The 15,934-nt window shown below is 38.9% G+C and overlaps 1 protein-coding gene across 2 annotated transcripts in view; it reads left to right on the forward strand.

Moving 5' to 3' along the window:
* Positions 1 to 15,934, forward strand: part of fam135b (family with sequence similarity 135 member B) — a 91,229-nt gene that overhangs the window by 15,305 nt on the left and 59,990 nt on the right. For both annotated transcript variants that reach the window (XM_047382758.1, XM_047382757.1), the window contains 2 exons: positions 5,971 to 6,067; positions 10,977 to 11,056. In XM_047382758.1, coding sequence (XP_047238714.1) covers positions 5,991 to 6,067; positions 10,977 to 11,056 — 157 coding nt within the window. In that variant the 5' untranslated portion in view covers positions 5,971 to 5,990. The remainder of the gene's footprint in view (positions 1 to 5,970; positions 6,068 to 10,976; positions 11,057 to 15,934) is intronic.

The raw sequence follows: 15,934 nt of genomic DNA on the forward strand, positions 1-15,934 counted from the left end.
CTGTTTTTCTACAAATATCTTCTTGTCGTAGGGCAGAACTCTTACAGAAACACATCCAAAAATATCTTCTTGTTACTGAGCAAATGATATCCAAGTCAAACACACACAAAGAAGCCGGTTTGCAGGCCTACGTTACACAATACATTTTATTTCACACATTATTAAACATACTTGAGCATAGCAATACAGATCCTATAAGCATAGCATGAATATTTTCCAACAATAGACATGTTTTTCTATACTGCTGCACCCCCCCCCCTTTTAACTGCTCAGGCACTCTGGTCTAAACCGGTTTGATAAGCCTCCTCTTAGTACTTTTCTATCACCCCTAACTCTGTTGTGATTATGCAATAACACAGCTCAATAATCAGTAAGCATATTAGATTTATTATACTTCAACAATTTCCCCTTTTAAGGTCCTATCAGAATCAGTGGTGCCTGTAGCCTAACCATGGCACACAATCCTACGGTCTTTTGTGGGATATTAGTGAGCAGTCTATGGTCTCCGCAATAATAGTAGAGTCCTGACCTTGCCCAACGTCCAATGCCTCCGCCTGAAGCGGTCCTATTGCACCAATCTAAGGGGATCTGTCCTACATTGATTTTAGGGTTTTGAGCAGTAAAATTAAAACAAGTATAAGTGCCATGAGTTATGAGCGCCTGAATCCACTGAAACCAAAGGTTATCTTCAACATATCCTGTGGCCATTTGGATTACCTCTATAGGTTTCAATGCGGAATAATCAAGTTCCATCACCTGGGGTTTATTTTGTGGCCTAACTGTCGGTGGGACGGTAATTATTTTGTCCTGGTGCATAGACGGTGTTTGAAAATTAACTTTTATTGGTCCCCATGTGTCTGTTCCTGACTGCCATACTGCAAGAGTAAAATACTCTACAGAGGGTTGAGTGCAGTTAATGTGCATGGAGAGCATAAGGGGGTTACGTCTGTTGGTAATGGCTCCACCTAGCGTGCCGCGCTGGATGTTGATATTTGTCAAATTACCGGGTACTGCCTTTTTATCAGGAGTCCATCCAGAGCCCGTCCAACTAGTCACCCCGCTCCAAGAGCCACATGGCTGCGGACTGGGCACTACCGCCTCTTCTGCTGTATGCTGTCCTGGTCTTCAACTCCCAGGACTAACCTGGAGCGTGGGATTCATACCAGGGGATTATTCTGGCCCTATGTGGGTATGAATACTTTTGCAGATTGTTGAACCCAAGGTGTAGACTAACCTATGGGTATGATGACTCCTCACCCCTAGGGGATTATTCTGCCCCTTCTGTAGGGTGAGAAGGTGGCTCTTCTGTTGTCGTGTTCTCTCTCAGGTTTTCCTGGACCTCAGCGAGGGATCTCTGCGGAGCGTCTGTCGCTGTACACTGACTCCAATGGTACCAGGTGTCACCTTTACCCTTGAGTCTCACCGCATGTGAGGTTCTTTCTGTTACCTGGAATGGACCGGTCCACCTGGGTTCTGACCACTTCCTTTTGATCACCTTCAGCAGGACCCACTCAGCGTCGGACGTGGTTGGCTGGGGTCCCTCGGTTGGTTTCTCTGGAACCTGTTTTGAGAAGGCTGCAACCAAACTGTGGAGAGATCTGTAATAATCACGATGAGACACAGATTGTTCACATTCATTTAGAAAAGGTAGTCTGGTTTGAGGACCTGTAAATGGTCTGCCTGTCTGCAGTTTGTGAGGGGTCAGACCATGTCTCTGATTTACAGAGCTCCTTACGGACATCAGAGCTAAAGATAAGGCTGTGACCCAAGTAATTTTGGTCTGTGCACAGATTTTTGCCAATTTTGTTTTTAAAGTCTGGTTCATTCTTTCAACTTTGCCTTGGGACTGTGGATGATAAACTGTACCAAAAGAATGTTTTAGCCCCAAAAACATTTCCACTTATTTTAGCTCCTCATTTTTAAAGTGTGTACCATTGTCTGATCTGATTTTTGCCGGAAAACCGTGTCTTGGAATGTAATGATTTATTAAACATTTTACCACAGACTCATTGTCTTCCTTTTTTGTTGCCCAGGCTTCTGGCCATCTTGTGAAAGCATCCACACACACCAACATATATCTGAACCCATTCACTCTCTCAGTCATATCTGTATAGTCAATGATGATTTATTTCCCTGCAATAGGATCCACTGGGAATTTCCCTGGTGCTGGTTTCAGGGTAGGTTTAGCATTGAACTGTCTGCAAATTTCACATGAGTTTATCCAATGCACTGCCATTGGTTTTAAATAAGGATGCCACCAGTGTTCGATATTTTTTATCATTTGTGTGGTCCCTACATGCCCCATGCCATGGGCTCCTTCCAGGGCTGCTGTAATGTCAGTGTGTGATTCTGTATGAGTGGTGTCAGGATTATTAAACATTGCATATTTAGCACCCTGCCATATTAAAACCATCTGAGACCAAAATGTCTCATCTTTCGTGGCCTTATCTTTTACATCTTTCCATTTGCCGTTAAACCATCCACTATCTTTGCATTTCTCCTCCGCCAACTCTTTGTCTTTCTTTGCCTTCTTCATATTCAGCCAAAACCACGTTCCCACGCTTTTTCTGCTCTTTTCATCAGTTCCATCCTTTCCAACTTCATCCTGTATTTTCTGATCCATTTTTTTAATCAACTTTTCAGCCTGTTTTCCTTCCTGTGTCTGCTGTACCAACTGCCTCACCACATACACCTGTTCCTTAAATGTTTTCCACACTGGTGCCTCCGCACCCAATCCTGCGGCCTTTGTCTCCCTGTGAAACTCCCTGTCCATCTTACTGGACCGTAAAACTGCCTCACCAGACTATGAACACCCCACAAAGACTTTACACCTTAATACTTGCTTGTCATGTAAACATTCACACCCTTCCTTTCACTTTATTCATTCACTGGTCAATTGAGGCCGTCCAGAAAATATAGCATGCTATGTCTCTGGTATCTGGACTATTTTTAGAGTGACATACACACGTCTCAAGACACCTCAATTTTCCCCCAAACCAAGCAGCTCCAATGCTTCTCAATCATACATCAAAACAGCAATCAGTTATCAGTTGTCCTTGTTAACACTGCAAGGTTCGCCCAGACAGAATAACTGCATTCACACAACAGCAATGAAGGGTTCTGCCGTCTGCAGGGCGTCTCTCCTTTCACACTCTCATACACTCCGCCTGATAACGTCTGTTTACACAGATTATACCTTCTGTGAACAGCTCATGTATTGTTTATGTGTTTATGTTTTATGCAACTTCTATCCATTATTGGAGTGCACTAAATGCGCTCCCGTTTCTAACTAGTCTTGCTGAATTATCCTATTCAGCTCATAGGTTATCATGCTGGTCTTGTTACAAATGTTATTTATAACTCACACTCTAAGTGTTACTGATCTCACAGGCTCATCCAGCCTGCTCATAGCTTCACGGGACTTTTGACTATGTGTTTTAAAGTTTTACCACATCTGTAATCTGGTTTTATTGAGACAGAACTCAAATAAAACACAGCATTCAAACGTTTGTGTTTTTTGCCTGGTCTTAGCTTTCTGACTCCAGAATACAATGCACAACCTAGGGACTTTAACCGTATTTTAAGGACTCAAACCTTCTTTTACTTTACACAGAAGGACTCTAACCTTCTTTTACTTTACACAGAAGGACTCTAATCTTCTTTTATTTTATAGTTTTCCACACTAAGGGACTTCAACCCAGCAAAATCATGAATTCTCGTCAGAAAACATGTGGAGTTGCCAAACTCAGGAAACAGAATTTTTAGTATCTTCCAACTACGGGCCTCAAACCCTTATTTCACAGGGACTCTAACCCCTTTACAGTACCATAATGCATTACTTTACACGTGTTAAATTTAGCAGAACATTTCACTTACTCAGACATCTGACACCAAGAATTTACGCCTATCGACAATGCCAAAAGTGCAGAGTTCGTTTAAACAGGTTTCTGCTTACCTCGTAAGAAGTGCGGGGGTACCCCGGTGTCGGAGTCTTTTGGTGAAGTTCTGATTTAGCCGAAAGTCCTCGCTTTTCCCAAATCACGTCGGGGTCACCAAATGTTGGAGTTGATCCCAGGAACTCCTGCGTGTTCGTCTGTTTGGTAAAGCTAAGACATCCTATACTGTTACTAATAAAACAAAGTAATAAAAGAACACGGAGGCTGCGCAGTCTTTAAATGCCTGTACAGGGAGAAACTCATCCGAAATACTTCTGAAACTTCTGATTACTTCCCCCAGAACAGTAGTTTTTATTCCAAATCAAGGCGTGTACATGACAAAAATACATTACAAAGAAGAAACATACATTTTAATCGAGTTTCAGAGCTGTCTGGCACTTCTGACATGACTTTTCAGCACTTCCTGTTTTTCTACAAATATCTTCTTGTCGTAGGGCAGAACTCTTACAGAGACACATCCAAAAATATCTTCTTGTTACTGAGCAAATGATATCCAAGTCAAACACACACAAAGAAGCCGGTTTGCAGGCCTAAGTTACACAATACATTTTATTTCACATATTATTAAACATACTTGAGCATAGCAATACAGATACAGATCCTATAGCATAGCATGAATATTTTCCAACAATAGACATGTTTTTCTATACTGCTGCACACCCCCCCCCCCCCCCCCCCCCCCTTTAACTGCTCAGGCAATCTGGTCTAAACCGGTTTGATAAGCCTCCTCTTAGTACTTTTCCATCACCCCTAACTCTGTTGTGATTATGCAATAACACAACTCAATAATCAGTAAGCATATTAGATTTATTATACTTCAACACTTATTATTTCTCCATATGTAACCTACTTTAAATTTTGGTTTTCATCATTAATTTGACTTATCAGAATACAAAATGAGCAACAAGATGGCACCCTTAATTTACTGTTTTATGGCAGCACAAACAAGTGATCTCTGTACTTCTCCATGAGACGTCTGGAATTGCAAATAGTTACTTTTGGCCACTCTTCTAAAGAAAACTGCTCAAGTTGTCAGGTTTGAATGGTGGGATTGCCACGCAGCATTTTCAGATGTTCCATAGATGTTTGGTAGGATTAAGATCTGGGCTACTGGGGGAAAGTTACAAATAGTGCAATGTTTTTTCTCAGCTGTTGTTATGTGCTTTCAGTTATGATCTGGGTAATTATGCTGTGGGAGGACTCATGAACTATGACTGACCTTTTTGACACTGGGCAGTAACTTCAACTCCAGGATTCCTTGGTAGTTTGGAAACTTCATTGAGCCCTGTTCAAGTTTCTTTTTGCTTGATGCAGCAATTCAAAACCAAGTCCCTTCCATATTCCACATTACGTCTTGCATTGTTGTCTTTGAAAGCTTTGTTTTGGCATTTGAAAACATAGAGCTGGCCAAAAAACCCAAAACGTTTTGTGTTATCAATCCAATAGATGTTACTCCAGAAACTTTGTGGCTGGTAAGCATTTGGTTTACTGTATTACATACTTAAGGCATGCAGGTACACAACTGCTTTACACTGAATTATTTTTCTGAAGAAATTATTATTTCAGTCAGATGTATATATATCAACCATTCCGTATCTAGAAATAAGTAATTATTTCATTCATTCACTCGTTTGTACAAAGAAAATTACATAATTACCACACTTCAAAGGGATGACATTCTTTGATGCTTATCTTAAATAAGCACACTGCATCTTACATTATGAACACAGCACAGGGAGGCTGCCACTGCACACATTTGTTCTTTTTGTCAGAAATAATTAAATCTTATCCCAGAAGTAATAATCAGTGCTATATTAAGAGCAAGGTGTCTATCTTGGGCTCACATAGTTCTCCTCGTACTCTGCGATGGATGGTCTGAGTCATACCACCTCAGATGACAGAAAACGTAATGAAGCGAACTAATTTTAGAAGTGCCATCAATCACCTTTACTTTAGCTGTGCATACTGTTTGTCTGATGTGTCATTTTCACTAAGCATTTTCTTCTTTTCTCAGGTGATGAGTGGGACTGTATCATGTCTGAAGTACAGGGAACGCTGGAGTTTTCTGTAGAACTGCACAAGTTTCATAATGTGGATCTTTTTCAAAGGGGGTAAGTAGATTCTTCCGATTGTTTTAAAATGTGCCTTACTTAATGACAGAACACATGAATGTTAAGAATAAATTTTCAAATCCACAGTGGTAAAAGTTATCAAGTGGCTAATCAGGTGTAATAAGATATGTAATGGATTGACTTAATCAACTACTTATGAGGGCCTAGTTTACCAAATAATAAGCTTGAGGTTTAAGATTGAGTTTGAAGCTTTTAGTCCTGCCAAACAAGAGCAACAACAATTGCACTGCCATCTTATTTATAAAGACCTTGCAAAGACTACATTGCCAACCAAATAGCATTTGGCTTTAATTACATGTAAAAAAAATGTTGTGCATTAAGCTGGAAATTGCCAAATTCATGCAAGAGACGATTTCTAAGTACACCTATACATGAAAGGAATATAAATAACTTTGAGGAACATCATATGAAACTGTACTTTAGGGAAATGTGCCTACTAGCATTCTTTTACAAATATTACCTGTCTGGATCAGGCTGCCTGCTGCCAAATTATGTTTTCTTAGCAGAGAATAAAAAATGAGACAGACTGACCTGACCTGTCAAAGTAACCCACACTACCCAAGATATAAATATGAATATAAAAATATTCATATTTGAGTTTGTTCCTAGGGCTGACTTTCAAAGTTTTGAACTGAAGCAGTTATTGTTACCGCTATAATGGATGGATGTGCATTAGTGTGCATTTAATCAGATACGTGCCAATTACATATTTGGTGATGGTGCTGTTTGAGAAAAAGAAGATGTTTTATAATGTCTGTAAGATGTTTTGTTTAGGACATTTATAAACTTTATTTCCATGCAACTAAGTTGAAAATTGCCAATTCATCAGCTTTAGTCAGATTCAAGTTTTTGTTTGTTTTTTGTTGCTCGATAGGGATGGGTACCTTTCACATTTGAACCAATATGGCACCAATACTCTGTACCTGGAAATCGATACCGGTACTCAACAGTACCAGTTTTTGGTACTTTTGTGTGTGTTTATGTAGTAATAAATGTTAATTCACTGAATAATAAAATCTAAAAAATTTTAAATTTAACATATTTATTTCTTAATATATAAACTTTAATGAATATATCAAAACAACATCAAGCTGTTTGTATTGTAACATCTCAGTTGCTTCAAACATTTCTTCAAAATTAAAACCCTTAACTGACTACACAGTGTAATGCACAAATTAAAACCCAGTCGCTAACGAATGCAGGTGTGCTAACGGCGCTGAATGCAGGAGTTGTAGCCGTAGATCTGAGGCTGACGAAAATTGTCTCTTCAGCCATGACAAAAATCTTGTGCTTAACCAGGTCCGTATATACACACACACTCAGAAGAATACATAAATGGCTGGGCCCATGGTTTCCTCTGACTGCAGCCTGTTTAAGCTTTCTACATTTTCGACAGAACATTCTTAGGAAAAAAACAAAAAAAACTCTGAAATGTTCTACCTACTGTATTTATATATACAGGGGTTGGACAATGAAACTGAAACACCTGGTTTTAGACCACAATCATTTATTAGTATGGCGTAGGGCCTCCTTTTGCGGCCAATACAGCATCAATTCATCTTGGGAATGACATATATAAGTCCTGCACAGTGGTCAGGGGGATTTTAAGCCATTCTTCTTGCAGGATAGTGGCCAGATCACTACGTGATACTGGTGGAGGAAAACGTTTCCTGACTCGCTCCTCCAAAACACCCCAAAGTGGCTCAATAATATTTAGATCTGGTGACTGTGCAGGCCATGGGAGATGTTCAACTTCACTTTCATGTTCATCAAACCAATCTTTCACCAGTCTTGCTGTGTGTATTGGTGCATTGTCATCCTGATACACGGCACCGCCTTCAGGATACAATGTTTGTACCATTGGATGCACATGGTCCTCAAGAATGGTTTGGTAGTCCTTGGCAGTGACGTGCCCATCTAGCACAAGTATTAGGCCAAGGGAATGCCATGATATGGCAGCCCAAACCATCACTGATCCACCCCCATGCTTCACTTTGGGCATGCAACAGTCTGGGTGGTACACTTCTTTGGGGCTTCTCCACACCGTAACTCTCCTGGATGTGGGGAAAACAGTAAAGGTGGACTCATCAGAGAACAATACATGGTTCACATTGTCCACAGCCCAAGATTTGCGCTCCTTGCACCATTGAAACCGACGTTTGGCATTGGCATGAATGATCAAAGGTTTGGCTATAGCAGCCCGGCCGTGTATATTGACCCTGTGGAGCTCCAGACGGACAGTTCTGGTGGAAACAGGAGAGTTGAGGTGCACATTTTATTCTGCCGTGATTTGGGCAGCCGTGGTTTTATGTTTTTTGGATACAATCCGGGTTAGCACCTGAACATCCCTTTCAGACAGCTTCCTCTTGCGTCCACAGTTAATCCTGTTGGATGTGGTTCGTCCTTCTTGGTGGTATTCTGACATTACCCTGGATATCGTGGCTCTTGATACATCACAAAGACTTGCTGTCTTGGTCACAGATGCGCCAGCAAGACGTGTACCAACAATTTGTCCTGTTTTGAACTCTGGTATGTCACCCATAATGTTATGTGCATTTCAATATTTTGAGCAAAACTGTGCTCTTACCCTGATAATTGAACCTTCACACTCTGCTCTTACTGGTGCAATGTGCAATCAATGAAGACTGGCTACCAGGCTGGTCCAATTTAGCCATGAAACCTCCCACACTAAAATGACAGGTGTTTCAGTTTCATTGTCCAACCCCTGTATATCGTCTATATCTATTTTTTGTCTTTAACTGTCTTTCCATCTGTCTTAGTTCTCCATCTTTCTGTCTCTTTTTCACACATTTCTTATCTGTTTCTGTCTCTTTTTATGTTTCTTTCTTTCTTTCTTCTATCATGAATATATTTAATTACCAAGCTCAGTCTTATAGATCCAGGCGGATAATTTCACCTCCGACAGCCAAGCCAGGTCAAAAACTTTTATTCGGTGGTGTCTGGACTGTAGCTGCATGTCAAGGGCAGGGCATGAAACACTTGGGCTATTTTGTGTACTTCTACTTTCGCCATATGTACCAGGAGTAGGAGAGTTAGCCCTGCTGCTGCTTACAGGAGAGGAAGTGCTGCCATCAAAACTAATTTGGCGCTTTTTAAAACCACTTTCTAGGTTTTAGCGGCATGTTTTTCTGTCCACTGTCAGGAGCCTGTGTTCTCCTGCGTGCGAGCACACATATCTCAGTGTGTCTCAGTGTGACTGATTGGTGGGGGGGAGTGCCCCCCTTCAATAGTGGCAGGGGAAATGCTGCAGGTGCTTTGAAAAGTGGAGCCATACTTTCAGCACTTCCTGTCAGCCATGCTTGCTTTGTTGACGGTACTAGCGGCTACTGACGTCATTACGCTCTTGTGCGTGCATTGCTGTGTTCATGTCTGGGATAGAAAATTGCCCACTCTTCCACTCCCTCAGTGTCACAATGATGCGATTAGGTACCTAAACATGGTACCATTTGATTTTACGTGAATCAGTAGGCTACTTGGTAGTACCGACGGAATTCAGTCGGTACCTATAAAAGTACCAAATTTGGTACCCATCCCTATTGCTCGAATAGAAATAATATATTTAATTGTATCTATAGTGCCTGCAGAGTATGCCAATTTCTACGTTTCTAGTGAACTCAAAGCTTCAGAAATAGCCACCAGCATGTGTTCCTGTTACACTGTCATCTGTAGATCATAGACAATTTGTTTGTATTTAGCCTGAAAATTATTAAAACCAATATTTCTTCTGTGTACCCCTAAGCAGCCCAAACTCCACCAGTGGTATTCCACTGGTGGTATTCATACTCAGGTTGGAAAACCATGGGTTGAGATCAGAGCATATTTATGTGTTTAAATGGCTCAGTCAAAGTTCAAATCTAAATCTAACAGAGTATGTTGAAATGTTCACTGGCCTAATAATTTTGCACTCAGGGTAGATGTGCAAAGCTGGCAGAGAGAGAGACCCTCAAAAGACTTGCAGCTGTGATTGCAGCTAAATACAAATGCTCATCCTTATTTATATAAAAAATGTATCTGTATCCTTCCTTTATCAAACAATTCATTATAGGTAGAAGTTTGAAGTTGCAATAAAATGTAAGAAGTTTCAATGCTTTTGAAAGGCATTGTAGGTTTTGTCTTTTCGGCCAAATCATTTTGCATGATTTCGAACTCATCTGTAGTTCCGCAGCAGTTAAATTTGGATGTGCATAGTTTTAAGGAGAATTTTTAAGAATTGTTTACAGAATATTAGGTAAACAAAATGAAGATATTGCATCCACCTTTTTTTAAACACTAGTCAGGGTTTCTATAATCCATAGTTAATAATGCAAGGTTGTTATGAAACAATTTTTTTCAGCAAATACACAAATGAAACAGGTTAAATGAGAAACCTGAAACACTGTGGGCATTCTTTGACATTCAGATTTCTAGTTAGAATTTAATTATATATGATCAATATAAAAATGTCATATCAGTTTTTTCACAAAAGAAAGGAAAGTAAGCTAATGCTTTTTTTGATCAGACACTTCTCCAATTTTTCAATACATATCTTAGTTTATATAGTGTCCCACTTCAACAACATAATTACATATTCTCATTCAATTTCAGTTTTTTTAAAACTGGAAGCATTCTGCATCTCATCCTATATGGTAAGTTTATTGGTTAAATACCTTGCTAGCTAAACACAGCAATAGATTTAAACCTTTTTACTGATTGACAAATGACCACATTCTGTGTAACAAAATCTACATAAACTTGGGGTTTGAAATATTATTTGAAAAGTGGAACAATTCTTGTCATTTAATCAAAAGTAAATGACTAGGATTATTTTAATTTGATATTTGTTTTAGGTGTAATTTTAATCGTGTCAGGTTTTTATGTTTCTTCTCAGGTTCTATCAGATACGAGCAGCACTAAAAGTCTCACCTCGAGTGCCCCACAGGTTGACCGTGACAACAAATGGCAATACAGGTAAGTGGACATTTTTTTTACTTACTACTTCACACACACACCATCCTCACACACATAACCACATCATGGCTGCTATGTAAATTAGCTCCCAGTTTAACATTTATAAGTTTTAAAAGACACAACAAAAATTATTAGATTAATTTGTACCCTGTTTGTGATTATTGTATACCACCTGTGGGTTGTTTTAGACTGTTTCTGTCTCACAATGGCTCTTTAGCTAACTGGTTTTGCTTTGTACTACATGGCACTCATGCTTGCTCCCTTCGAGTTTATTTTCTCTCTTCTCTGTGTCATTTTTTACCTCCATCTATTTGCTCGGCATGTCTTAAAGTAACTACTCATAAGGCAAAAATTAGATTTGGATTATTTGCTTTGATAACATGCTGTAGGAAATATAAGTTACATCCTGTTAGCTTTCAACCAGAACTGCACAAATTAAATGGTTCCATTGTGCTAAAAACTGTGTTGCTAGGCAAATGTGACTGTATGGAATGTCTCCTGCACATTTTGTCCTTTGGTACTTCTGCTTTCAGGCTGCTGAAAATAGTTCAAATGACTCAGTCTTTTGAACTTTTTGGTTAATTACATTATTTACATACTGATTATTACAGTGGTCGTAAAGTCTTCTATTTCTAATACAAAGACATTGGCAAAAAAATAGACTTACCTTTCGCTAAATTAAGTGCTAGATTTAAAGTGCTTATTGCGAAGAATACCATCCCTTTTCACCATTCTTCTCTTTACACAGTAACACAAGTAAAACAAGTTAAAGTCCAAAGGTTCAAAGAAGCAAACTTGTGCCTTGTCTGAATTTAAAAGCAGAAACTTTAAAGGCTTCCAGAATTTTATGTCTTCAATACATGCATGTAGTCTACCTAACTGATTGGATTCATCAGGATTTATGGATTAACATAGATGATTATCATCAGCATAACAGTGGAAATTTATCCCATGCTGTTTAATAATTTGACCAATTGGATTCAAATGTATAGTAAAGAGAACTGCCAAAAGCACTGAACCCTGTGGTATTCCACAAGTAACCCTAAAGTGTGAAGAAGGTATAACCTTTACCTGAACAAACTAGAATATGCCAGAAAAATAAGATTTAAACCAGACAAGTCCATTATCTGAGGCCATGAGAGTATAATTAATTACTTTCACCAGTGCTGTTTCAGTGATATGAGCTCTGAAACTTGCCTGAAACTCTTCAAACAAGTCATTACTGTGTAAATGCTCCAACACTCCAGCAAGTACTTTATGAGGAATATTAGTTAAGAACAGATAATAAGATATAGATCTGCAAATTATTAGGTCATCTTGATTGAAGGTAGGTTTCTTAAGTAAAGGTTTAATTACAGCTACCTTAAAAGCCAGTGACAGATATTCATTTACTCAGGAAAAGTTAATTATATTTAAAATGGGGGTGGTAATCAATGGGAAAACCATCCATCCATCCATCCATCCATCCATTTTCTTGAACTGCTTCTTCTACATAGGGTTGTTGGGAACTGGTGCCTATCTCCAGCGGTCTATGGCCGAAAGCCGGGGTACACCCAGGATAGGTCGCCAGTCCATCGCTGAGCAACACAGAGACACACAGGACAAATGACCATGCACACACCTAAGGGCAGTTGAGAGAGACCAATTAACCTAACAGTCATGTTTTTGGACTGTGGGAGGAAGCGGGAGTACCTGGAGAGAACCCACGCATGAATGGGGAGAACATGCAAACTAAAGTCATTACTGCTGACAGTTAAGGGAATGGATGGCCCAACAGAGCTATGCTTCTGTATACATTTGGCCACTGTACTAAAAAGAAAACTATGATAATTATTTTTTTCCTATAATTATTGATGAAAACTACATGGTCCTAGCCTGGTGAAAGGTTTTTTTTATACAACACTGGACTTTTTTCCAGATTGAGTAGGACCCCTCTTGATGCGTAGAGCACTATTGTCTCTCCAATTTTCTAGCATTGTGCTATAAAGTATGCAGCTCTGGATTAAAACAGGGAGCTAGTCTACTATGAATAATTACCTTCTTTTTCAAGGGGCCTACATTGTCTAATGGCACACATAATGAGAAGTAACACTGTACATCAATTTGTGAAATTGTTAGATATTAAATTGCTGCCCTCTGCAGTGTATTTCTGTAATACTGGGTAAATTAAAAATGGAACAAAGACTTTTAAAGTTGTCACACCATTTTCTGATGAAGATCTAATTTAATGACATTTTCTTTCAGCAGTGGAGGACTCTGTTAAATTAAACTCAAATCTTATTCAAAAATGGTCAGACAGGACAGGGTTATAAGCAAATACTGTTATTTGGTCACACTTAATGCCAGCACAAGGTCCACAGTATGAAGACAGGAGTGAGTAGGTCTGTAGATATTTTGAGCAAAGTCAAAGGAATCTAAGATAGCATTATAGGCTACATTTACATCGTTTTCAGTTTCATCTTAATGTTTAAAGCCCCACTATAATGACTTTTTCAGTATTTAATACCTAATCAGATCAGAAATTTGAGAACTGATCTAAAAATTGAGAATAATAGCCTGGTGGATGATATAAAACAAACAGAATTGGATTTGTGCTCTGCAATTTGGTGAAAAACAGCGGTTAGACATTCAAAAGAGTTGCAGCTATTTTTGTCCTGGGATTAATTAATAAATCAACTGAAATATGATTGCTATTCATCCTCCTTGCAGCATTTCAAGGAATGTGAAAATTGGAATAATTAGGAGTTATGTTATAATAATCTTCTTGCTGCAGCCAGGTTTCTGTGGTACAAAATACATCAATTTGATTTTTATAAAACAAGTCATTAACTAAGAAAGTCTTGAAAAAAGAGCTCTTGTTCAATAAACCACATTTAATTGTTTTATTTTTCTGTTCAGTCAGAGTAGCATTTATTTAAGATTTTCATGATTTGCTCCATAATCTGTTTGATTTTGCCAGTGCGCAAAACACTGTCTTAATGGGGTAATGAGTGGGTAACAGTAAATAAACTGCAAAGAGGTGTGTTAAAGTATGATTTTGCTTCCTGGTTTGGACCCCGGTTTGACACTGTTTTGGAGAACAAATACATTCAGCTAGATTCCTAGGAAGGAAAGCTCCTCCGTCCAAAGTGGGATGCATGCCATCTCTCCAGATCAGACCAGCTTTAACCCAAAACGTTTGACAGTTTTCAATGCAACTTACATTGTTTTCAGGACACCAGCCGTTGAATGACAGCATGCGGCTAAACATGTCATCATTGGTCAGATCCAAGTAAATTACGGAGTCCAACATAGTTTTGGCAAACTTACACACCGAAGCAACACTAATTTTAGGGCTCTCCAATTAGCATAACTGGGTGTCAATTACAGTCAGCGTGAAGACTTTGCATTTTAACAGTCTGCAGTATTTTTAATTGCATCCCACTTATCTCACTTAGGATGACTTTCTAGATGCTGCAGTGTCTCCTATCCTTTAACATGAGGTTAATGAGGTTAAGAAAATCTCGATAATATTGTGAGAAAGTCACCTAAAACATGCATATCTTTATCATTTGTTTTGAAAGCTATATCGGACTTGACACCCACAGCTACAGTACTATATAAACTAAAACTGAAACTTGGTGTACTCTATTTTCATATGACTTGTTATTTTGACTCATAACATAACATTCAGTGCAGTTTCAGTTATTTGTGTGCAAATAAAACTTACGGAAAAGTTGCCATGCTTTATACCTTATCGCTTCATAAACTTCATAAAAGTAAATGAGTTGCATTTTAGCTGCAGTTCTACTACACACAGACAGCTGTTTGAGCATATCGCACACAACGACACCACATGAAACAGTCGGAAAGCACAATCGCTATTATCATACAGGATTTAAAACACTTAGATGCCATGGAAAATCCAGGTTTATTGGATAAACAAAATAATATACACGGTCAGTTGTACAATTTTGCCCGTGGACAAGGAAATTGTGTGATTTGAAACAAATCGGCCATTCAAAATGCCATCACGGTGCTTCGTCGGGCCTCCGCTAAGACAGTAGATTAACAACAGGCATCTCCTGTCATTCATTCAGCTCAGTCAGGGATTCTGATATGATAAATTTCAAATTAATTGGGACCCCCATACCGATCCCAGAATTTGGATGCAGGCATTATTTTCCACCCTCGTTTGAATATAGGCAACAGCTATTCTTACAAGTATTAAGATGTAATTTGGGACTTTATCTGAACATTTTTGTCTTTTTTTCTTAATGTTCCTTTTTGAAATCCAACACAAGAAATTAGATCTGAAAACTACTGATTAAATCATTCTTGGTAAATAAAGAACATGACGGTAGATAATCGTAAATATGTAAAACTTAGCCTACTCTCTTTACAATGAAAATGATAAAAGGGTTATATAACAATAAATCTTTGGTGTAGTAAACCTAAAACACAATTTTTGCTGAATGCTGCATTTTCACAGCCCATGTTTTTTCAGACTTTTGCCTGTTTGAAGATTTTTGCTTGCATCTACTAAAACAGTGCAGTAGCATAAAGGACAGCGAACGAATAAGCTGGCATCCATTGCAATGCTCTATAAAGCCAATTGGAGCTGCAGATTCAGATAATAAGTCGTCTGGTCCAAAATCAAGTAGGCCTGCATAAATAGTCTAATTGCTTTATGTTAACCCACGGTCCCATGTTTTAACATCCATGGCAGCATTGTATGTTACAATAAGGATCTAATCCATTTTGTGATTGTAAGGCTTTAGCCATCCTCTCCACTACAGCTCCTCTCACAAGGTCATGCATTAAGTATGCATGCCTTACTGACTGAATTTTGAACTTAAATGCACCAGTAAGCTCTCCAGCCACAGAAATGGACTAAGT

The sequence above is a fragment of the Girardinichthys multiradiatus genome, chromosome 13, assembly GCF_021462225.1.
Source record: "Girardinichthys multiradiatus isolate DD_20200921_A chromosome 13, DD_fGirMul_XY1, whole genome shotgun sequence".
NCBI lineage: Eukaryota > Metazoa > Chordata > Actinopteri > Cyprinodontiformes > Goodeidae > Girardinichthys > Girardinichthys multiradiatus.